This window comes from Amphiura filiformis, chromosome 14 (genome assembly GCF_039555335.1).
Source record: "Amphiura filiformis chromosome 14, Afil_fr2py, whole genome shotgun sequence".
Classification (NCBI taxonomy): domain Eukaryota; kingdom Metazoa; phylum Echinodermata; class Ophiuroidea; order Amphilepidida; family Amphiuridae; genus Amphiura; species Amphiura filiformis.
In genome coordinates this window covers 55,048,839-55,070,933 of record NC_092641.1, presented here as the reverse complement: position 1 = coordinate 55,070,933, position 22,095 = coordinate 55,048,839, and the positions used below count along the sequence as shown (strand labels likewise).

The window sequence follows — 22,095 nt, the reverse complement described above, 5'->3', positions numbered from 1 at the left end:
ATTACTGTACTTGTACATAAATACCCCCAATTCAAGTTTGTAGGTGTCTGCAAGAGTTAAAATATTGTATTTGTCAAATAAGGGAGCAGTGTGGCTTCTATAATGACTATTTGCTATTGTCCTCACAGCCCATTTCTGTAATTTCATAATTTTATCCAAGTATGTTTTACACGTATCCCCCCAAATCAATATTCCGTAATTTAAATAAGGTAAAACAAGAGTACAATATAGAGAATACAGGATACGATCAGGTACATAAAATTTAAGTTTGTTCATAACTCCAATATTTCGCGAGATGGTTTTTGCTATACAGTTTATATGGTATTTCCACGTCAAACATTCATCGATAATCACACCCAGGAATTTTGTATTAGTAACCCGTTCCAGAACTGTCTCATCTAAAATGATCTCAGGAGATACATCACACACAGTTGAGTTTATTTTTGATGTCATATGTGGTGTACCCAAAACCATGTAATTTGTTTTACTTGCATTTACCGATAGTTTGTTCGACTTGAACCAATTACTAATTTCTTTCAATTCATTATTAATTAATTGATATTTACTTTCAATATCTTTATGTGAGTACAGAATAGTAGTGTCATCTGCGAATAATATAAAGTCTAATACATCTGATGTGTTGATAATATCGTTTACATAGAGAATGAATAATAAGGGACCCAGTATAGAACCTTGAGGTACACCGCAAATAATATCTTTAAGTTCTGATTCACAAGAGTTGTATTGTACATATTGTTTTCTGTTGCTTAAATAATTAGTGAACCACTGAAGTACGATACCACGAAAACCATAGTGTTCCAATTTATGAATTAATATGTTATGGTCGATAGTGTCAAAGGCTTTGGAAAGGTCTAAGAATATTCCAATTGTGGTTTCATTTCTTTCAACGGCATAGTTAAAATGTAAACATCTACCAAATAGTGATTTCCCCCGTTAAACGACGGCTCCTGCGCTTTATTCAAAATCTCGGATTTTGACAAAACTGCAGCACCTAGAGTCTTGATTTTTGTGGTAAGTTTATACACATATTGCTAGATATGACAAAATAAATATCGTACAAGAACTTCTATATTGCGTAACAGTGTACACGCTTTGTTGGACTTGCCCTTTAGATGCTACATACAATACTTTTACATTTGATTATAATCTAGACATGTAAGATACAAGACATATAGGCTTAATGTGTCGTACTCAGTCTAGACTTTCGAGATTACACAAATAGCATACCTATTAGTTGAAGAGAAACTAATAGCGAGAATGTTATTTTACCATATCATGCCAAGAAAAAAGTAATAGATTTATTTTTCATTTAATGTCAGCATTTGTTTAAAGCTGAATTAATACTCCCATCGATGAGTGACGAGTGATTGGTATGTGACCAATCTCATGAGGTAGCGCGCTTTTCCCAACGCAGCATTGGTTATAAACTAATCGCTCATCGCTCAGCGATATAGTATAAATTCAGCTTATGTGTGTTGTGTTATAGTCTTAAAAATGACCGTCAAAAACGTTGTACGTACTCTATCTCCTGAAAGACAGATTTGACTGTTTGTTCGTTGGTGGGGTGATTTTATTTTCAAGATAATACGACGTAAATGAAGTATGCAAACGGATTTTTTGTTACTAATGTATAAACAGGCTGTATCATTTATTTTTGATTCGCTAGCTTTATGACCAAGCCTCAAAATAACAGATCTGGACCAGATCTGGAAAACGCAGCTCCTGGTCATGTGATTTTGAACCAGGGGCCATTTTTAAAGCGCTAGGATTCATTTTCATTAAATACAAGATCTGCTTTACCTACCATGTTCATATGATTTTGGTGTGAACCAGGTGCCAAAATGTTCTGACCATTGGGTAAATGTCTCCTGGGTGTCTGCTTATTTTGAAACTTGTTTATGATGGTACGCAATTTGAAACTCGTTATGTTGGGTTTGACTGGAACATTTTAAGACGTCCATGGTTTTAGAAATAAAAGATGACCTTCTTGTTGTCCTTTAACCTCCCAAACTGAGTCATTTCCGTATTGAGCTATTCCATATAAAACACACACACTGCCCATGTGGAAATTTGGAAAGTATCTTCCACAGGGGAGTATGAATGTTAGATGGAATCAGCTTATTAACCAATTCTATGGGAGATTCTATGTGGGAGATTCAGGTGTATGAGATTCTAATGGTGCTGACCGTGTTCACTCCATGCTGACCGTGTGTACTCCCCTGCATGCCTATAGAAGATATTTCCAAATTCTTAAACACTTGAGAATGTTCTTGCAATCTTATTGGTTCTTACCCGTGTGATATGACACGATATCACACACCTTAGCGCGTGCGTGTCGACGCGATACTCGTACGCGCTATTTGAACCAATCGGAATGTGCATAGCAACGACAGGACTGATCTATTCTAAGCCCTAGGTAATTCCTTGTAAAATGTAGGATTTAATTTGGTTAAAATTTGGTATACTTATGAATAATATATTGATTTTCATTGAAATGTTTAAGAATGAGAATAAAGGTATGATGTCGTCCGTGTTATATGAGACGATAGATGCACTCCAGCGGCTAAAAACAATACCTTTATTCTCTAAATCTTCCACAGGGGTGGTGAAGATTTCAAAAGGAATATCCCCATATGAATTATATTCAAACTCTTAGTCTTGGGAAAATAGTGTCAGTGGTCCTGAAGCAATGAATGAATGTCAGGAAATGTACAAGTAATGAATGTTCGTGATTCATGTATTGATAAAATGCCTGCTTCTTTCACAGATAAACCGAAGGTCACTGGAAGTCGATACATTAATCAACATGTTCTTTTTATGCTACTCATTTCATCCAGCATTGTGATAAAATATGTTATATATTATTGTACTTTTGAGTATTATTATCGGGTTTAATGCTTCCATACAATTATATTTCTTTCCATTCTTATTTTGGCCACATGATTTCATCATTGTACACATTAATACTGTAGTGTAGAAGTGTAAGCTCCACCTTGTTCAGATTGGGTGCCACAAGCTTCACGCTTTGCGTCTTTGCGTTATTCACGTCTCTTCGTTCTTCATGTATTCTTTATCTCACATTTTCCATTTGGATTGAGATGAAAACAAACTTGAACTATAAACTTGAATTAACGTATCCACTTGTTTTCTGTTTCCAAACATCTCGGTCAAAAGAAGTAAATAACCTTTTTTAAACACATGATGGTCAGGCTGTTATTATTTTATAATTTTGATACATTTGATCTTTAAGCTTTAAAACATCTCACATCAATTACTGCAAATCAGAAAAAAAGGTGTGCTCCGATTGCTGCGACCTTGGTTTTGCTAATAAAGAGTGATATTCGCACGAGAGGGATTGATGTGCAATAGAACCTGTCCTCATTTGCTGTTGCTTACCTTACTCCCATTTCAAACAATCCAAGGTCTAGAAGACTCGTTATGATAAAATCCCACCTATCACCATTGTATCCGGACATTGAACCGGTTAAGGGTTGATTCGGGGAAACAATTTACACAAAATAAACAAATAATACTGCTGTTCCAAAAACTTCCCATTTGCTTGTCTTAGAAGGAGACAAAATTGTATTGTATTATTACGTAATGTACACTTTTAACATACAATCTCCCAGAAAAAAAATTGTTTTAAAACGTCGTATAAACGTCTTTTGGTTTTGGTCAAAACCTTTTGATAACATTTAAATGGAGGATGCATAGAGCTCACGAAAACGGCCATTATAAGGCAAATATTTTTGTAATGATCTTCTTGTTATTAATGAATGGATTATTTCTTAACGCTCTTTTGTGCGTTGTCAAGCCTATATATTTGTATTACTTTTTAAGGATTTGCTTTACAAAAAAGAAGTGGTGATATCTAAACATCGAATATGAGGCACTGAACCACAAACCATAGAGCACATGTTGAGGAATAAAATTTCCTCTCAATTGGAGCAAGAGTGCAAAACTGATGCCTTTGCAAAAAACAATAATATTGCTAATAATTGAATACATGAATACAAAACCCATCCAAGTCCATGGAAAGTAATTATGAGACAACTAAAATATGTATCATTTTAATTTCTTCAGTTAGATTTACCTGATAAATAGGGCAAGTTTTACATGCAAATGAGTGGGTTAAACTGTATTAGGTATGACGATTAACATGGGTCATTTTGTATGCCGGACTTGGGTTGTTGTTTGAATCACATAGTTATTGTATCCTTTACCCTTTGCTCTCGTTTTTTTTTCTTCTTGTTCTTGTTCTGTTCCTATTCAGCTTAATTATTCTGCGTTTTTACCACCTATTTCGTCATCACTGTTGCTATCACCTCAATTTAGCATGTCAGCCATCGTGCCCTGTTTGCAAGGGCACTATAATAATTATGTGTGCTCACGTCCTGGACTTGAGTGGTTTTTGGATTTCACATTCTCAATAGACGTACGTAGAGGGTGGATTTGTGTTGTTATCTTATACGTATGATAGCCCTATGTATAAGCAACAATTTCCTATGCATAACTCAATTTGGCCAAAGTATGGACTTGGGTGGGTTTTGTATTCAGGTATTCAATTGTGTCAAGCTCTGGCAGAATGAACCACAGTACCTGATGTACGGGGTCTTCATAAGATGACGACTTTTACTGTAAACCACTTTGAGGTAACTGAATTCTGGTGTAAAATACACAACCTCTTGCTAGTATTAACGTATTGTTATCTTTATCTTCATCTTTTCAGTTTGTGGCCCATCCACATTGTCAACAGCTTCTGATAAAGCGTTTCTATGGTCACATGTCATATATGAGGGATTGGGGAATGACAAAACAGATGGGCGTGTCGTTCCTATTACTTATATGCTACCCAGCCCTTTCATTAGCTTATATATTTTCACCAAGCGCAAACGTTCTACATTTCGTCCGTACACCGTAAGTAATAAGATAACTTTCATACCTTCTCTGTAAATGTGCCCCGATTAAAGCCATATTGTAACATTTGCTGAGGAGGACGCCCTCCACGGTTTTTTTTTAATTCCGCTTTTTTACACAATTGTAATGTACTTTATTAAATGTGTGTTAATGGAAAAAAAAACACATGGCGGTCCATTTGGACGCCATTTTGAAAATTTGCTTGATCTGAATTTCTTACCCAAACGTTTCCTGAATGTCTTGACAAATATAACAGGGAAATACAAGGTAGGTCTTTAAAAGAGAATCCATGTGCACGAACTCATCTGTAGAGCGTAGAGTATTTGATACCAAAATATCAGTTTTTATGGAGAAACTATTGGTAGATATTTTGAATTTGTAGGGAATCTGTGCTTCCGATTCATATTTAGACTTTTTGAATAACGTTAGATTAAGTATGTTCTTGAACTGGCCTGAATATTTTTTTCTTTTATTTGTTTCTCCTGCAACAAAGTAGGAACTACGTTATTACGTAGAAAGATTATGATCGTGCTTTCAGCTGTTTTCAAAAAACATAATTGTACAGTGTACGGTACATTAATTGGAAGCGATGCTACATGTATGTTCCAATTTTAATGATTGCTCGTTACACCATATGTGATCACAATCAAGTGTTTTTATCCTTCATAGTTCGGTACATCATTCTTCCACGGTACTGATGGTACGGGTGACATGTATTTATTGAACCGTTATAAGAATCTAAGAATTAGTAATATTTTAGCAAAGTAATTTTGCAAGCCTTGTTCTGATGTTTGATACGTGATTTCTTATTCCACCCGCGTCTCTTGATCTCCTTATTTTCCATCGACGTGTTCTATTGAGCTAACCTACCCACCCCCACAGACCGGTAAACAACACAACATACAAATACATCCCGCCACACACCACACAAATACATGTTTATTAGCTTTTATACATATAAAACTATCTATCAGTTGATTTGGTACGCCCTCATTTGGTCTGAGATTTAAAACAAACTGTTTAGCAACAATTCCTATGGTGTCCGTGAAAGAATTGGGTTTTTTCTGCATTAACGCTGGTTTCAAAGCATCTAATACCAAATGTTTTATCAAACGTGCCCCATAATATAGCAAAATACAACAACACAGGTTTTGGAAGATGGGTTTCAAAAAGAATATTATGTGGCCTGCCATAGATTGATGTGTATTGCAGTATTTTGCCTTGTGGGAAAAAAACACATGAATTGAACAACAGAGGGCGCCCTCATTGTAAACGTGCGAAAGCTTGACCATTTTCACACAGTGACTGGCTACACCAGTACTGTAGTTTTCACATATTGACCGGCTGCACCGGTAATGTGATATCCGACGGCGCACCCGAATAAAACATTTTAACATCGTTTTATCTATCTAATACCACGGTTGTTTGATTGCATGTAAAACTGTGCCATTTTAAAGAAAAGTTGAACAATGATGGCGCTATTTATCTGAAATCTTGTTTACATCTTTAGACGGGGTAGACACTTGTACCGGTATAGTGGTATTAGAACAGAAAAAAAGAAACAAATGGGAAGGAAATTTTCAAAAAACTTTTTATCATGGAATGTAAGAAATAACTCATATGAATTGCCTAATTTAAATTTAAAATATATACATAAATAGCGCCCTCAATTTTCACACAAATGTACAGTTTATAAAATAAAAAGTACTAACAAAAGGCAGAACAAGATGAATAGCTGAAAAATATAATGAACATAAGTGTGATAGCTGTTGGTATTGTCCAGGTCTAGAATTGAACATTATATAACGCTTTGATAGAAAAGTTAATAAATGATCATATCAAACAACCGTGATACACAGCTCATTGTATCATCTCTGCACATGCCTTTGTATGGATGTGCTACAAGTTCTGGAAATAATTCTAATATTAAACACAATTTAAAAGAAGGATAAAAACACTTTGTACATATCAAAAAAATCCAAAAAACATAGGTAAAAACATCTCCCCGTCTATTTCGATCTTCTTTTGCAATAATATTAAAGAGTCATACTTCTCCTGGAACTGTATATGTATTACAATTATGTTAACGATGTAATACTTAACGATGTACCCACCACATATGTTTGAACTGATAGTGATATAGATACATAGACTAAAAGTAATTGATCATTTTATATTTGGAACCAGGTGCACGGGGAAAACCTACTTATTGGCACACATCATATCCATTATCCATAATTTTGAGTCACGTGAAATTATGAATTTTAGAACTCCGGTAAGGTGACGGGAAAGAAGCCATGTTCTAAGGGCCTGAACGACCCAGATTGATTGATTGATTGATTGATTGATTGATTGATTGATTGATTGATTTATTTATTTATTTATTTATTTATTTATTTATTTATTTATTTATTTATTTATTTATTTATTTATTTATTTATTTATTTATTTATTTATTATTTATTTATTTACCATTATTATTTCTTTTTTTTTAATTTATTTGTATTTCAAAATGTTATAAAAAAATCTTGATTTTTAAGTTCATTTGCACAAAAAGGGGCAACTTGTTTTGTTTTTGTCGCCTACTTGCCATATTGGTATCAGCTTGAACATATTGTACATATATATGGTAATATTGTATATATTTCACCAAGAACACAAATCCTTTATAAAGCAACCTTCACATTCTACAGGAAACCTTCGCGAAAAGACAGGAAGCCGTCTAACGTTTAGCGGCTTCTAGTAGCAATTATTAAAGTATAATGGTACGTGCAGGATGATCAAAATAACTTCCTGTCATGTTGTACCATAATAATGATCATTTTGGATTTTAAATGGCTCTCAGAAAACAGTAATAAGCAATATAATTGGAGTAGGTTAAAAAGGCAGTTGGTAAAGTATGGGGATCTATTTGTCATTGATTGTGAAATAATATGCGATATTACTTGAGAGACGTGGAATGGAATACTAGTATACCAAAGAAAGACGTAAGGGAGCTTGAGTTCGCGTGTCCTTTTTGTGGCGCCCTCTGCGGAGGGGCCCAGTATTGTTTTTGAATTGCATTTTGATTCAGTTTTTTGTTTTGCTAGATTTACTTTGAATTTGTCTGGTTTACAATTACGTGCTTTTCAAATGTCTTCATATTATATTGCAATTTTCACATGGCAAATCAAATTATAATTTTGAAATATAGCATATTTATTTACACGATTGGTTATTTATTTACATACTGACGTATTTAGTCACACAATAGCTTATTTAGCTACACATTAGCGTATTTATGTACACAATTGTTTTAGCTCCATAATAAGGTATTTAGCTACACAATAGTTTATTTAGCTGCATAATAATATCGTATATAGTAACATAATAGCTGATTTAGTTACACAATAGCTTATTAGTGTCTTTCTTCCCTATATCGTAGCCATGTATTGTGATTATTTCTATGTTGTTACACATATAATTAACAAAGACACTTTATCGCAGCTTTTTAGAAGAACAAAACAATAATATCACAAAAGAACAAAATACTACACACAAATTACAACAACAGCACAGATATAGACAATCAGAATATCAAGAAAAGCCTGAAAGCACACTATTACACAAATCTTTATGGCACTGAATAAAGCGTTCCTATACCTTCTGAATTTCATATTGTTTTCTTCTCTTTTCAGATACGTGAAGTTTTTAATGGATTTAGGTTCCCGTCTCACGTTTCTATTATTCTTGTTATTAACCACAATAATTCCACCGAAGGTTGTGCCTCTTGAGGATGATGTAGAATTACAAGGCACAAGTCACTTCAGTCAAATACCTGTCTCAATATTGGTGCTTATTTTGATATGGATTATAGGTAAGAGCCACATAGCCTTGATTTAAGACTTTTTATCCTTATTCTATTTTCCTTTTTTAAAGTACTTTACACCTTGATTGTTGTGTGTTGAACATGAACCCAATTGACTATATATGCTGTGGATGTAATCCTATATTGCTTGTAGATCAATGTTATACTTAGAGTATTTATTAGTATTTCTTGTTTTTAAACAAGAAATACAAGTAGGATGCATTTAATGACATTTAAAAATCTGTTTGACCTCGCAAGAGAACCGCATTTGAACCCATCTTGAACTCAGTCAGTGTTGCCGATGCCTTATAAGCAGTGAAAGCACAAAGGCATGTCGAATTAACAATCAACCTCCCAATCCGCGCTTAATCTCCTCGGGTTAAACAAAATATTACCGTAGCTAACAGAGGAAAACTTTATTGATAAACCATCCAATTCCTGTTTGATGTATGTAGCTCCATCAACTTGTAAACCTTCAAACAATATCCAAAACCGGGATATAAAGTTAAGTAGTCATTATTTTGGTGAACTATCTTAATGTTATACACTGAACTGACACAATGTGTTAATGTTCTCGTCTCGGTCAAGATATCTGTTGTAAATATACCTTGTATTATGCGTTCGTTCTAGCCAAGCATTGAACATGTGAATGGTATTTTTGATACCAGAGAGACGAACAGAGATTGAATACAGATGACAGAATCAATAATATCCCATAACAACCTCTGCATTATAAACGCGTCTGTCCAAGTTTGAAAAAAAAATGGGCAAAATGGGATGAGACTTCGATGTGTACTGTGAATTTCTGAATAGTAATATTGATCACAGTTATAACATTGATGGTGCATATTAAAGGCCAAACTCTCTAGTTTTATATTTGAGCATGATCACTTGCGTAAGGTCATAGGAAAGTATGTAAATATGCTTGTACATTTGATGTTCCATTCCAGCTGACACGTGTTTTTTTTTCAAAGACCATTTCAAAAATTTCTTACGGGCCGAAGTCCGAATATTTTCGAATAGGTGTGTGGAAAATTCAAAGAAAAATCATGGTACTTATTTTTAACTTCTGAGTACAACATGTGCCTTAATGAATCTTGTTAGTGCAGATAATTCGACGTAATTTAACAAGCTCGGAAACGTATATTTTCATTTGATGATTTATCAATCTAAATTCACAAATTATCCCACTTCTTTTACTGAAAAAGACTTTTACGAATATTCGAATATTCACATAAGCATGCATACCAAATTCAAGTGTATGTTACATATACCTTCGCCAAGGACATGTGTTGCTTCATTTAGCATCCATCAACCAAAATGTTTTTACAGAGCTTTTTAGTATAAAAAAGTGAATTATAATATTGTATATATGAAATTTGGCACAAAAGCTTTCGGAATACTAGCTATATCTTTTTATATTTACTTACGATTATGAAATCCTACTCGAATAATGTTAATTTTTCCGTGGAAGTTGTGTTCAAACGTGTATTCATCTCCAGCGCCACGTATTTACAAATTCGACGGTAGCAAACCAGATGTAGGATGGTTTTGATTAAAAATGTGGGATATCAACACTATCAAAATAGTGATCTTTTAATAGTAATAATATAAATATGCCGATGTATGTAACAATTAATATAAATAATGAACTGATAGAAATATGCATCATCGGAAAGCCTGCGTACTTGGAGCAAGTCTAGAGACACAGTAAGGAATCGTGCCTTCCCGGCATGCAATATTCGAGTGTCTTCATAAACCATCGCCTAACACGTAGTTCTGAAAGAAAACATATCAATTGCATAATTTGAGCTTTCGGACAAAATGTTACATAATATGCATAATTGACTGTCTTAATGTTCTGTGAATATGTTTAAAATATCTCCAAAATAACAAAGCATAATACGGTTCTATGGGCGACCTAGCGCACTTTAAACAACGAATCACGGGGCGACATAATTGTCTGATTTGGGCAAGAGTTCAATATCTATGCTGCATATAATATTTTAGCTTTAATGAATATAGGTCGGCAAAGCATAGATAAAATAGCTGTCTTCCAGATTTGAGGCATATTTTGAAATATAGGTCAGAATCAAAATTAGCTTCTTTATAACATGTCATATCAATAGATTTTACTAGCAAAACACAAAACTTGCCTTCGGAATATTCGTGCTTTGTTATATAATATTATGTAACCATGTTGATATGATAAATAGGTCAGAGCAAAATGGCGGCTATTATGATATGGAATCATCATTTTGATATGGATTAGGGCTAAGAACAAGTTTTTTATTATGTGGTGTGACCAAGCAAAATCAGTCTGAAGTCGAACATAGTCCATTTTAAGTTTCTTATAGGATTGTTAACAACATTTGCAAAGCAATAGTTTCCAGAAAATCCCATTTAATTGGGCGAGCCATTAGTTCAACAGATGTGAGCAGTTAAAGAATTTCCAAAATAATAGGAAACAAAAGGAAATACTCCCTTTGTTTGGCTATATCTCAAAATCAATATTTCCGACTTTCGACTGATTTTGCTTGATCACATCACATACATCTTTTGGGTTATCATAGAACTATAAGTATGGTTCCTAATAAACATGTGTTCAAGAGCAGTTTAACAATACTGATTCAAGAACCAACACCGAACCAAAATACTACCCCAAATAAATCCTCTTAGACTTTAAAATATCGCACAGCAGCTGCAAACTATTTTGTTACGATAACACGATGTACTTTCAAATTACAAATATAATAATAATAATAATAATAAAGACATATTTAATATAGCGCCTAATGCAAATGCCTCTAGGCGCTTTACACAACCAGAAACAGATTAAAATATCTTAAGCTACAAACAAAGAAAATTTAAGGGCCTAACAAATACAATTTTTTTTCATTTTAAATAATTAACAAAATTTTAAACACAACAATATAAGCAAAAAGAAAAGTCATAATCCACGCCGCTTTCCATGAGCCAAAAAAAGCAAACGAGGAGGCACGACAAAAGGCACATATGAAGCGACGAGGAGAATGACTTTAGAACATATTTCATAATATCAATAAGCACATAATACGCAAATAAAAATGTAAATATACACAGAGTTAAAAATAGAATTGCACTACAACCCAAAAAACAGCATTTCGAGCACACCATCGCATAAAAACAATCAAAAAGCTGTGACCGGCACAGACGAAAAAAAAAAAAAAACATGGTAAAAGCCCTGGAGAGGAGAGGTTGCCAGCACATCACTCTCAGCAATATTTCAAATGTCTTGCTCCCTAAATAGAAATAACAAATGGCCTAAGGCATATTCAAGCTTGATGTATCCGAAACAGGGTATTTAAATAAAAGAAACCTGTAGATATAGACGTTTACACACCGTAAAAACTCGATAGTTAGCATATGTGCTTACTATCGAGCGCTTTTGAAAACATGAAATTGTACCAATGTCCGGAGCTGTACTGTGTGTGTACCAAGTGATCTAATGGGGTTGAGACACATATTTGCAGGTTTACTTGTTCGTATATAACTATGTGTATCGATGATTTGCTCAAACCACTTTACGCTTTTATGGATGGGGCTCTTTATGTTTGCATGTTTTAAAAACGCTCGATAGTAAGCACATATGCTAACTATCGAGTTTTTACGGTATATCATTTGGCTGTTCAATGTTTGGAACACCCTCAATAAATTTGTCACTATTTTTGCATTTTTCTCAAAAATTAATAACACCCTGGTAACAAAAGTTATGTATATTATAGGAGCAAGGAATCCAAATACTACACTGGAATGTCAGTGACCAAAGACAAGCGGTTCGATACTTGTGATAGAAAATGAGGTACCACTAGCATATCATATTTACTGAACCGCTTGTCTTGATTCACTGAAATTTCAGTGTAGTAATTGGATTCCTTGCCCCAATAACATACATAAATTTTGTTACCAGTTTGTTATTAATTTTTGAGAAAACTGCAAAAATAGTCACACATTTACCACAGGGGTGTAGTATCCCCTTAATAATACAGATACTAATAAAGAGCGATCTGGGTAGTAACCTACTTCGCAATCGCAGAAAGAATAATGTGTGTATGCGTACCGTGCATATCTAAACATATCTAAATCTGCGTTCTAGTAATATCCTTGTTAGTGATCTACATCAATCCATATTATGTAGCTACAACTGAATCGTTTGAATCACCCGTTGGAGCATACTACTGTTAGTTAGTTAGCATATAGAAAATGTCAAAAGTAAAATATGTATCAGTGTGTGAAAGCTGTATGCATGCGCATTATAGGAAATAAAATAACAAACCTTCTCAACTGGAAATGATTGGGATGGTGCTACATCGCAGTTGAAGACGCCAAAACCCGCTTTACCTACTGCACGTAGGCCTTAAGGGACCGTTCACAAACACTTGTAAGGGGGGGCTGATGCAAAGGGGGACCTCAGAAATTTTTGACCCTGCTAAGGGGGCCCTGAAAAAAAATACCACAAATTGTCCCTGAAAATTGAGTTTATATGCTTTTCTTTGGGGTTGACCCATAATTTTCATGTTAAAAAAAAAGGGGGGGGGGCTGAAATTTGTGAGATCTGTAAAGGGGGGCCCCGAAAAATTTTCACGATGAAATTGTTTTGCATCAGCCCCCCCCCCCCCCTTACAAGTGTTTGTGAACGGTCCCTAAGTAATGTATGAGGATTTTGTTTAAACATTTTAGTTTAATGTATGACAGGTAAAATGAACTAACACTATGGACCACAATGGCCTCATCCCAATGACATAGTTCAATAACATCAATTCTAACAATCATAGTGCAAAATGTGACCTCAAGTTGCAGAGTATGAGGTTTTGTACCCATATTTTCTAAGGTCATTCATTGAATGTACAAATGTATTGAGGTTAAAGAACTGTGCCCTGATAGATGAACATGTTGTGGATCCTAGTGTAATGCAACTGATTGTAGCTTCAAGTTCACATCCATCATCCCACTATTCGGAATGTTAGGAATGTAGACATTGTAATATTATCCCTTCAAAACAAGGCAGTCTTAATAACACAGGTGTCAGTCTTAAGCATTATTTATTAGCTCACTAGATCGAAGACTGGTTTATCGATTAGCCATGTTGTCTGCATTTTCATCACGACCGTGAAACGCTTCTGTATATTCATAGTTAGATTACCTTCTTATATCTATCTACGTACTCTATAATGGTTTAAAAAACGGAAGCAACTAGCTTTATCATTAATGGATGGCTAATTGAATTTCTGCGCAAACTGTCTATAGGGATGCTTACAAAGGTGAAGGCAAGGTACAAAAACCTTTACCTTTGCTGAAATGTATTACAGAGAAAAGTTGAGAAGACACTTCCATATTCAGCTATTCATGTTCATGTATGTTGCATTGATAGACATACATTTGCTGGGTTTAACGGCGACACGAAATATAAACAGAAAAAAATACAGAAAGCAAATGGATCACTATGTAAGTGTTTTGTAGAATGTGATTTTTTCAAGTAGAGTTACAATTGCGTCACGGGCGTTTAATTTGTAAATCAACATGATTCATGTGATTTTCGCATCTCAATACATGTTGGTTCCCTTTGTCATGTAAGAAGCTGTTACCATTATGCCGAATTAATTACCGATACCAAACAACCCCAGTGGGCACAGGTTAGGATTTCAACGTTGAATCAACGTTGATACAACGTCGAAGTTTCAACCTAGAGGTTAGTTGAAATCAGGTTGAAATTTCAACGTTGATATTGAAGTCCATCATGTTGAAGTCCATTTGCAAATACAACGTCATTTTAACCTGATTTCAACCCGATTTCAACGTCGAAATCGATTTCGATGTCGAAATTTCAACGTGATTTCATCGTCAGGTGTACCCACTGGGAACATCACTCCATGCATACATGTAGCAAGTTAGTTAAATATATTCACGATGCAAACTGGCACATTTATGCACAATTTGATTTAAAAAAAATATATATATGTTATAAACAGCAATCAGAAGTGATTACATAAATAAAATTAAAGTAACTGGTAACATTTTATAGAGGTAAGAAAACAAGCATACTCACACACCCACCTCTACGCGAACTCCACACACGTATCATATTTTGTTTTCCTTATGGAGTAAAATATCTCCATAAGTATATGCCTACACATGCAGACACAAAGGTACCACGCATCATAAAACGCCAAAACCTTCCATAAAGGCCCATGGAGACCTTTGCTTTATTGTTTTATTGTTGCACAATCCGAGTTACGCCACTGTATAATGCCATGTGATGCATTTTTCCGAATAAGCGGCACTGTATCCCTACAAGGAAACAATTGGCCATTTCAAAGTTTTAGGATTGGCTTTTGTTTTGGTCACGTGGTTTCCTATTATCTTGCTTAAGCTCTTAACTGACGTTATTACCGATACCTTTGTCTGTACCCTTTGTAAGAGACTTGAAACTTGTAGAAAGCAGTTTCGGTTTTCATTTCAGTTCGTTATATAATCGTGTGACCGCAGAATCTCTTGGTATGAAGTTACCTGATCAACAAGTTAGTGACAAGCTAGTAAATTATTGTTATAAACACAATACCACATTGTTAACGTGAGGGGAGCTCATAGAATATGTACATATTCGAAATATATAAAACAAACCCTTACATTACAAACATGTACAGTAATTGTACCCCGGGAATTGTAATTCGATAGTTCTGAATGAGGTATAAAATTAGTTTGTTAGCTTTGAAAATAGTAGCAATGATTCAGCGACATTGTTTAAAAGTAAATACAATAACGGTGTTTTGCACATAATTATTATGAATATAGCCTAATTTATGTGAATAGGTACCCAGTACAGGTTTTATTGCTTTGACAGCTCATCAAATAATCCTTGACAGTTTTGCATGTTTCCTATACCTTATATTGATATTTTAAAACCTTGAAACCTGTAGAAGCCCTCCCAATGTATATAGCAACCAATCCACCTGCTCCTGGGTGCCAATATGATCGATATACGTAGTCGCAGGTAGTGAGTCAATATTACTTGTGAGATAGGGCTTCCGATAATACAATGAAAAGCCAGTCTGCCTATGATACCCGATTTTGTTGCGTACCAGTTATTTTAGGGTATAGCAATTATTATTATTAAAATAACTAAGAGACGCATAAGAGCATCAACTTTGATAAAGAGTTTTTATTATCTCCAGTACTGATCAACGACTGATGACCACTTCTACAACGAACTTGGCTTCATGCCTCTCTTATTAACGCGCTCATGACCCAGAATATTAGCTCAAATTAATTTTAGGGAGGTCACCGCAACATTTCTTAGGATGTTGGAGCGATATCGAAACCTAATACATCATACTACAGAGGATGATTTAAGCACTTCCCACCACGCCAATGTGTTGACTTGCGGTTAGCACAGCTGTGTGAGTGAACATGACACCACTGCTCGCACATTGCATTGACGGGCATGGTTACATTTGAATTTGGACTGATATATTGACAATAAAAACTCATTCAAAATGCTAGTCGATTTCACATTTTATGTTATCTACAGAAGGTGTGAATTATCCTTTATGCATACATCACTTTTGTTCTGAAATCGACCAAGTAATAATGACACACGCACAATTCTTAAACAACATCTTTTGCACAGAATTCAATGGGATTTATAAAGTAAAGTGGCAGTTGAAACTCTAGTGATAAAACGTTTGCAGTGCATGACGGGGCTTCCTTAAATCGTCCTCTGATCATACTATAAGTTGTATATGTAATTTTAAAATTGTATTGTAAAGTAGTTAATATATGTATGTACTTGCATGTAATTTTAAAGTAGTTTTTTACTGTACAGGATTTTTTTCCTCCTTGGAAGTTGGTGTATTAGCATTGAAGGAACTACCATACCTAATAAAGAATAAATACATTGTGGGGACTCTTGGTGCAACACTTTGCACTGCAAATAAAAAATGCGATAACGACGCCCTCATTGTTGGTTTACAACGAGTTGTTTATACTAATCTAATAACCGTCACTATAATGTAAAAGTTAATGGTAGGACTTTACCTTTTTTTTTATTCCAGGTATGACATGGGCAGAGGTCAAGTCACTGTGGGATAAAGGTCTAGGGGAATTTCTTCAATCGGGGACCAAAGTCATGGATTTTGTCATACTTGCTCTCTATTGGATTACTTTAACCTTGAATCTTATGTCATATTTAATGGTAAGTAGTACGTTCGTTAAAAATGGATCTATTGTCATCAGCATAATACACAATAAAGGTTGTGCATCTGACGAATCATACCGTAAATATGGCGGACTACTCAAATGCATTCAACAAAGGTATGATTGTAATCTACCGCGACAGTTCGTCTCACACACATAAAAAGTACACTACGATCCAATAGGTTGATGACAACATTTGATTGAATGGACTGCACTGCGTTATGATAACGGTGAAGGACACCGGTTCAAATCCTTTGTTTGGAGCCAATCGATAAAAGCATACAGGGCTTCTATAATAATAATAATAATAATAATAATAATAATAATAATTAATGGATAATAATAATTAGTAAATAATAATTATAATAATAATAATAATAAAAATAATAACAGTGATCATAATAATAATCGCCATCATCACATCATCATCATCATCATCATCGTCATCATCATCATCATCACCATCAATATGATCATCATAAGGTGATGTTGATGATACAATAATATTTTGTAAAACAACAACTAATAATACTAATGTACAACCTTCTTTACCATGCAGGTACTGAAAGAATCTGAGGAGGTAAGGTTAGCACCAACTGCATCATCCGAGTCGTTCTCAGTTAATAGGGCGCCAGAGTTAGTTGACAGACAAGTACGGCAAGCTGTAGAGGACACTAGTCCAACAACAATAGATCCAAGTAAGTAGGACCAACAGTGTAGCCAGAGAGGTGTGGTGGTGGGGGAGGGGGCTTTCAGGGATAAAAATGGGGACGGCAAAGAATTTGATTGCATTGTACAAATTACATCAGCAACGTCAGATGTAAACCAGTCTATTTTTTACTTCGGTCTTAGAATTAATTTATAGCAATATGTTCAAAATGGTGACACTTGACTGATAATTATACAAAATATATGTCAGATATCTACAGCATATAGTGCTCCTGTAGTATGACTTTATGTATGTTTCAGATATCTACAACATGCTTCTCGAGTATAGCTTTTTTGCATTTCAGATATCTAAAACATTTAGTGCTCCTGGAGTATAGCTTTATATCAGATATCTACAACATATAGTGCTCCCCCCCCCGAGCATAGTTGGATCGCTAACCTTGATTGGTGCTATTCGTGGTATATAATCTGTAAAGCTCCCTGAATAAGAACTCCCAACTTTTTGAAAAAAATATCACTATAATGTAGTTTTCTTCCGGCTTGTTAACAAATGTAATTATTTAAAGCTTTATTGTAACATTTCCATGAAAATGGATTTCATTTTCCCCCAAGAAATGGCAGTCAGATATGTCTCCTTTTGATTTTGGTGACGATCAACTGAGGTAAATCAAAGAAATCGCAATTTAACTTTATTGACCGTGACTGGGATCGGTTCTGTTGATGCGCTGTGACCATCCCGACATGTACTTTAACTGTTATTAACATCACGTGTGCGTTCTATTAATGTTTTGATCGTATGAATAAAACTACGGGCACATCGCTTTATTAAGATATCGGATTTGGTCACAGAAACAACACATAAAGCTTTGATATCATGCAGGGTATAGTTTATTAAAATACATACCATTATTATAAAAATCCCAATTTTCACAAAACGTGAGGGCGTCCTCCAGGGCAAAGTATTACAATTTGACTTAAACACCTACGGTTGATTTTATGTGTCCTCTTTTCTGTGTGTTTTCTTTGAAACAGCAACTGAGTTTGTCACTGATAGCTTGGATGAGGTCAATACTACGCAACCAACATTTTACCGTCTCGAACTTGACCCAATGCACCCAGCACTAGTAGCTGATGCCGTCTACGCCGTAGCCACTGTCATTACCTTCCTTCGACTTCTCGTCTTAACAGTTAGTATCTCTTCTCACCATTATTACGTTTATGCAGAAACTGTAAAACAACAACAACAACAACACCAACAAAATCAGAAGCTATAGTAATCTGGTGATATGACGAGCAATAAGCCCAATCGGCATTGGAAGTTTGCAATGCATTGTGGGACAGTTTTTGCAGTTTTAGGACACTTTGTCCTTTGACCTATCGGGAAAATTGCTGTAATTATTAATAATTTATTTATTATTGTCATAATGTTATCATTAAAAATATTTAAATAATTAATTCATTTAATAATAATGTTTTTTAAGTTTGTTTTTATTCTAGTAACAAGTTTTAAATTATATTTTGTACGCACAAAACCCGAATTTTCCAGATAGGTCAAAGGGCAAAGTGTCCTAAAAAAACCGGAAGTTACAATAGCGATTTGGCTTATTAGGTTAAACAAGTTATACAGAGAGGATGAAAGAGCCGCAACCTCGCACAGTGGTCCGCATTAAATCTCAACCATCTAACAAGAAAATGTAATATTTTCGAAACATGTTCTTAAAATTTGGTACATGTATACCAGATCTGAACCAGAAAACCCATGTCGCACTATAGTGTCAATGATCTGTCGAAATACCAAAATGCTAAACGCAATTAGAGGCTAAATCTAGTAAATGGATTTAGTATTAAGGTATAAGCAAGATGTCTTTATTTGACCGAGTTTTGGCTAGAACCTATATATAGTCGCCGTGCAGGCAAGATACAAAATACTTGAAAAGCGTTTTTTTTTGTTGAAGTGGTGACCTATTTAAAATCATTAGGAGGCTCTGAAATCAGGTTAACGATTGTCTAGGTTTTGGCGGTGTAGAGTGGGGTAAAGAACACGAACCGGAGATATAATAAGTTCATTTTGTAAGAAAAAACGTGTTTTGTTAATTCTTCATTTCATCAAGTGACTAGCCCTGTCCTTATCGGCAAATATCTTCCACCAATGTCATCTTCTGACTACCCCTCTCATACTCGCCATTCACTCCAACACGCAATACACGTAAGCATGATGATGTACATACAATAAAAATTCACTTTAAAGGGAACGATAGCTGTCGTGCAAGGTCCCTTGAAAGGTATATCATTCGCATATAAATACTAGTACAATAATTTTGTTTATTGTAATGTCTTTATGTCATGCAAGTGTTTCGTGCAAGTGTTGTATTTCAACTTATTATCGTGTTCCCTGAGTTTATCGCATTATTCTTATATACAATATTGATTTTTGATTACAAAATATTATCCTGGTTTATCAACTGGCATTAAATTAAATATAACACTTATTACAATTTTTCAGGGCAGACCTGCTTTCTTCTTCAACAGCAAGAAAGAAGTTTACATAACACGATCTTACAATAAACACTAATGCAGTACCGTATACATAAATGACGATTATAAAGTTGTTATCAACTAAATTTAAATTCATTTTAAGCATCTGTGACATGATAAAGGGCAGTACAAGTTAACTAAACAAAGTACAGTATGCAAAAATATCAAGGTACCAGTTATGTTCACCCCTGTATATTCTAAACAAAGACAGATATGTCATAATTGGAACGAGCAGCCAATAGCTGCATCTTTAAGCTCGAATTTAAGACATGGTTTGTTCAAATTGTTCTAGAAATAAAAACATGATGATGCAAATACTCAAGGAAGATGCCAATTTAAAAGTAGCAGTTTGACCCATTGCAAGCCCTATTGGTGTGTACACAAAGCGTTCGCGAACAAGAGAACTACCCAGCAAACACAGAACGTTTTCAAAACGTTTTAAATTGGTTTTAGTTTGGTTTCGGTTTTGTGAAACGTTTATAAAACGTTTTAAAAACGCTGCCATGTGACATGATGTAACAGTTCAATTCTTGATTGCTGAATGTTTGCACCAAAACGTTTTAATAACGAAATAATAACGTATACAACGGCTCTTAAGACAATCATGATGGAACGCAATCATAGCGTTTATAAAACGTTCTAATATAACCAATTAGTATAAAGCATAATTTGTCATCATTAAATCGTGTGTCGTCTTCTTTAACATCATCATCTTCATATCAATATCATCATCATCATGCATCATTATCAGCATCATCATTCCATCATATCAAAGAACACTTTTCATAACATGTTTTATAAAAGTTCGGGGAAATGGTTCATGTTAAAATTAATTTCTGATGATATTTTTGGTAATTTGTAAAATGTACAATTGAAAGTTATTTCCTCAACCACTATTTTTAATGTTGCGTAAATATTTACATCACATGTAGGCCTATCTTGAAAAGACTTTCTTTTTAGCTCCTTTTATTAGGAAAACATACTGCATTATATTGTACTCCATGCAAAATGAACTTTTGAACCTTTGGCCGTAAACGAACATAAATTTGAAATACTCAGCCTCATACCATGTTGCTTTGACCTCTGCCTATGACTGCGCAGTGCAAGGTGATACTATAGTATGCAGACAGTTAGCGTACTGGAAATGAGACTGCGTACTTGACCTGTGGTATGCCAGGGCAGTTATTATTTTAACGGTCATTATACATCATGTACATGTTTTTGCCGAGCCGGACAATGTTGATTTTAGTATTAATACATGAATATAGCATTTTTAAAATCAACAAGCCACCAATCCAATGCAGGTATATGGAGAAATGAATATGCAGACCTACACCATGGGACCTACACATCGGCCAAGTATATCGTTTTGGAATATAATTTATGTATACACTCTCATGACTGTAGGATAGCTGTTGGGATATTACTTCAATATTTTCCAAAAGGTGACATTTGCGGTTGAGTTTCCTTCCATCGGTAATTTGCTATAGGATTATATTGAACGGTGTCTTTACAAAATGCGAGTGTATGGATATGGATAGTATTCTATGCCGTCGCATAATCCAAACAGGTAGGCCTAGATGTTTGATACTGCAGCCAGTAAGAAGAAACATGGAAACTAATACAACGGCTAAAAGCTATATTTTGGTTGATCCGAATCATTCCTGCCGGCAAGAAGAACTGTCAAGAGCATGAAGCATGGAAGCCTTTGAGATATGCATTATCTCATGATGTGAGCTTAATCAATCATAATGTATCTCTTTATCGGCCATGTCTAGTACTACACAAGAGATCGAGAAGTTTTAACGTCATAATGATTCGTTAATGGAAACGTTATTAAAACGGTTACGAAACGGTTTATGAAGGTGAGAAAA

General features: G+C 34.7%; 1 protein-coding gene across 2 annotated transcripts in view; it reads left to right on the top strand.

The window, feature by feature from the left end:
- LOC140170323 (short transient receptor potential channel 4-like) overlaps window positions 1–22,095 on the top strand; it is a 290,327-nt gene that overhangs the window by 253,655 nt on the left and 14,577 nt on the right. For both annotated transcript variants that reach the window (XM_072193690.1, XM_072193689.1), the window contains 5 exons: window positions 4,751–4,938; window positions 8,616–8,794; window positions 16,876–17,015; window positions 17,577–17,715; window positions 18,719–18,873. In XM_072193690.1, coding sequence (XP_072049791.1) covers window positions 4,751–4,938; window positions 8,616–8,794; window positions 16,876–17,015; window positions 17,577–17,715; window positions 18,719–18,873 — 801 coding nt within the window. The remainder of the gene's footprint in view (window positions 1–4,750; window positions 4,939–8,615; window positions 8,795–16,875; window positions 17,016–17,576; window positions 17,716–18,718; window positions 18,874–22,095) is intronic.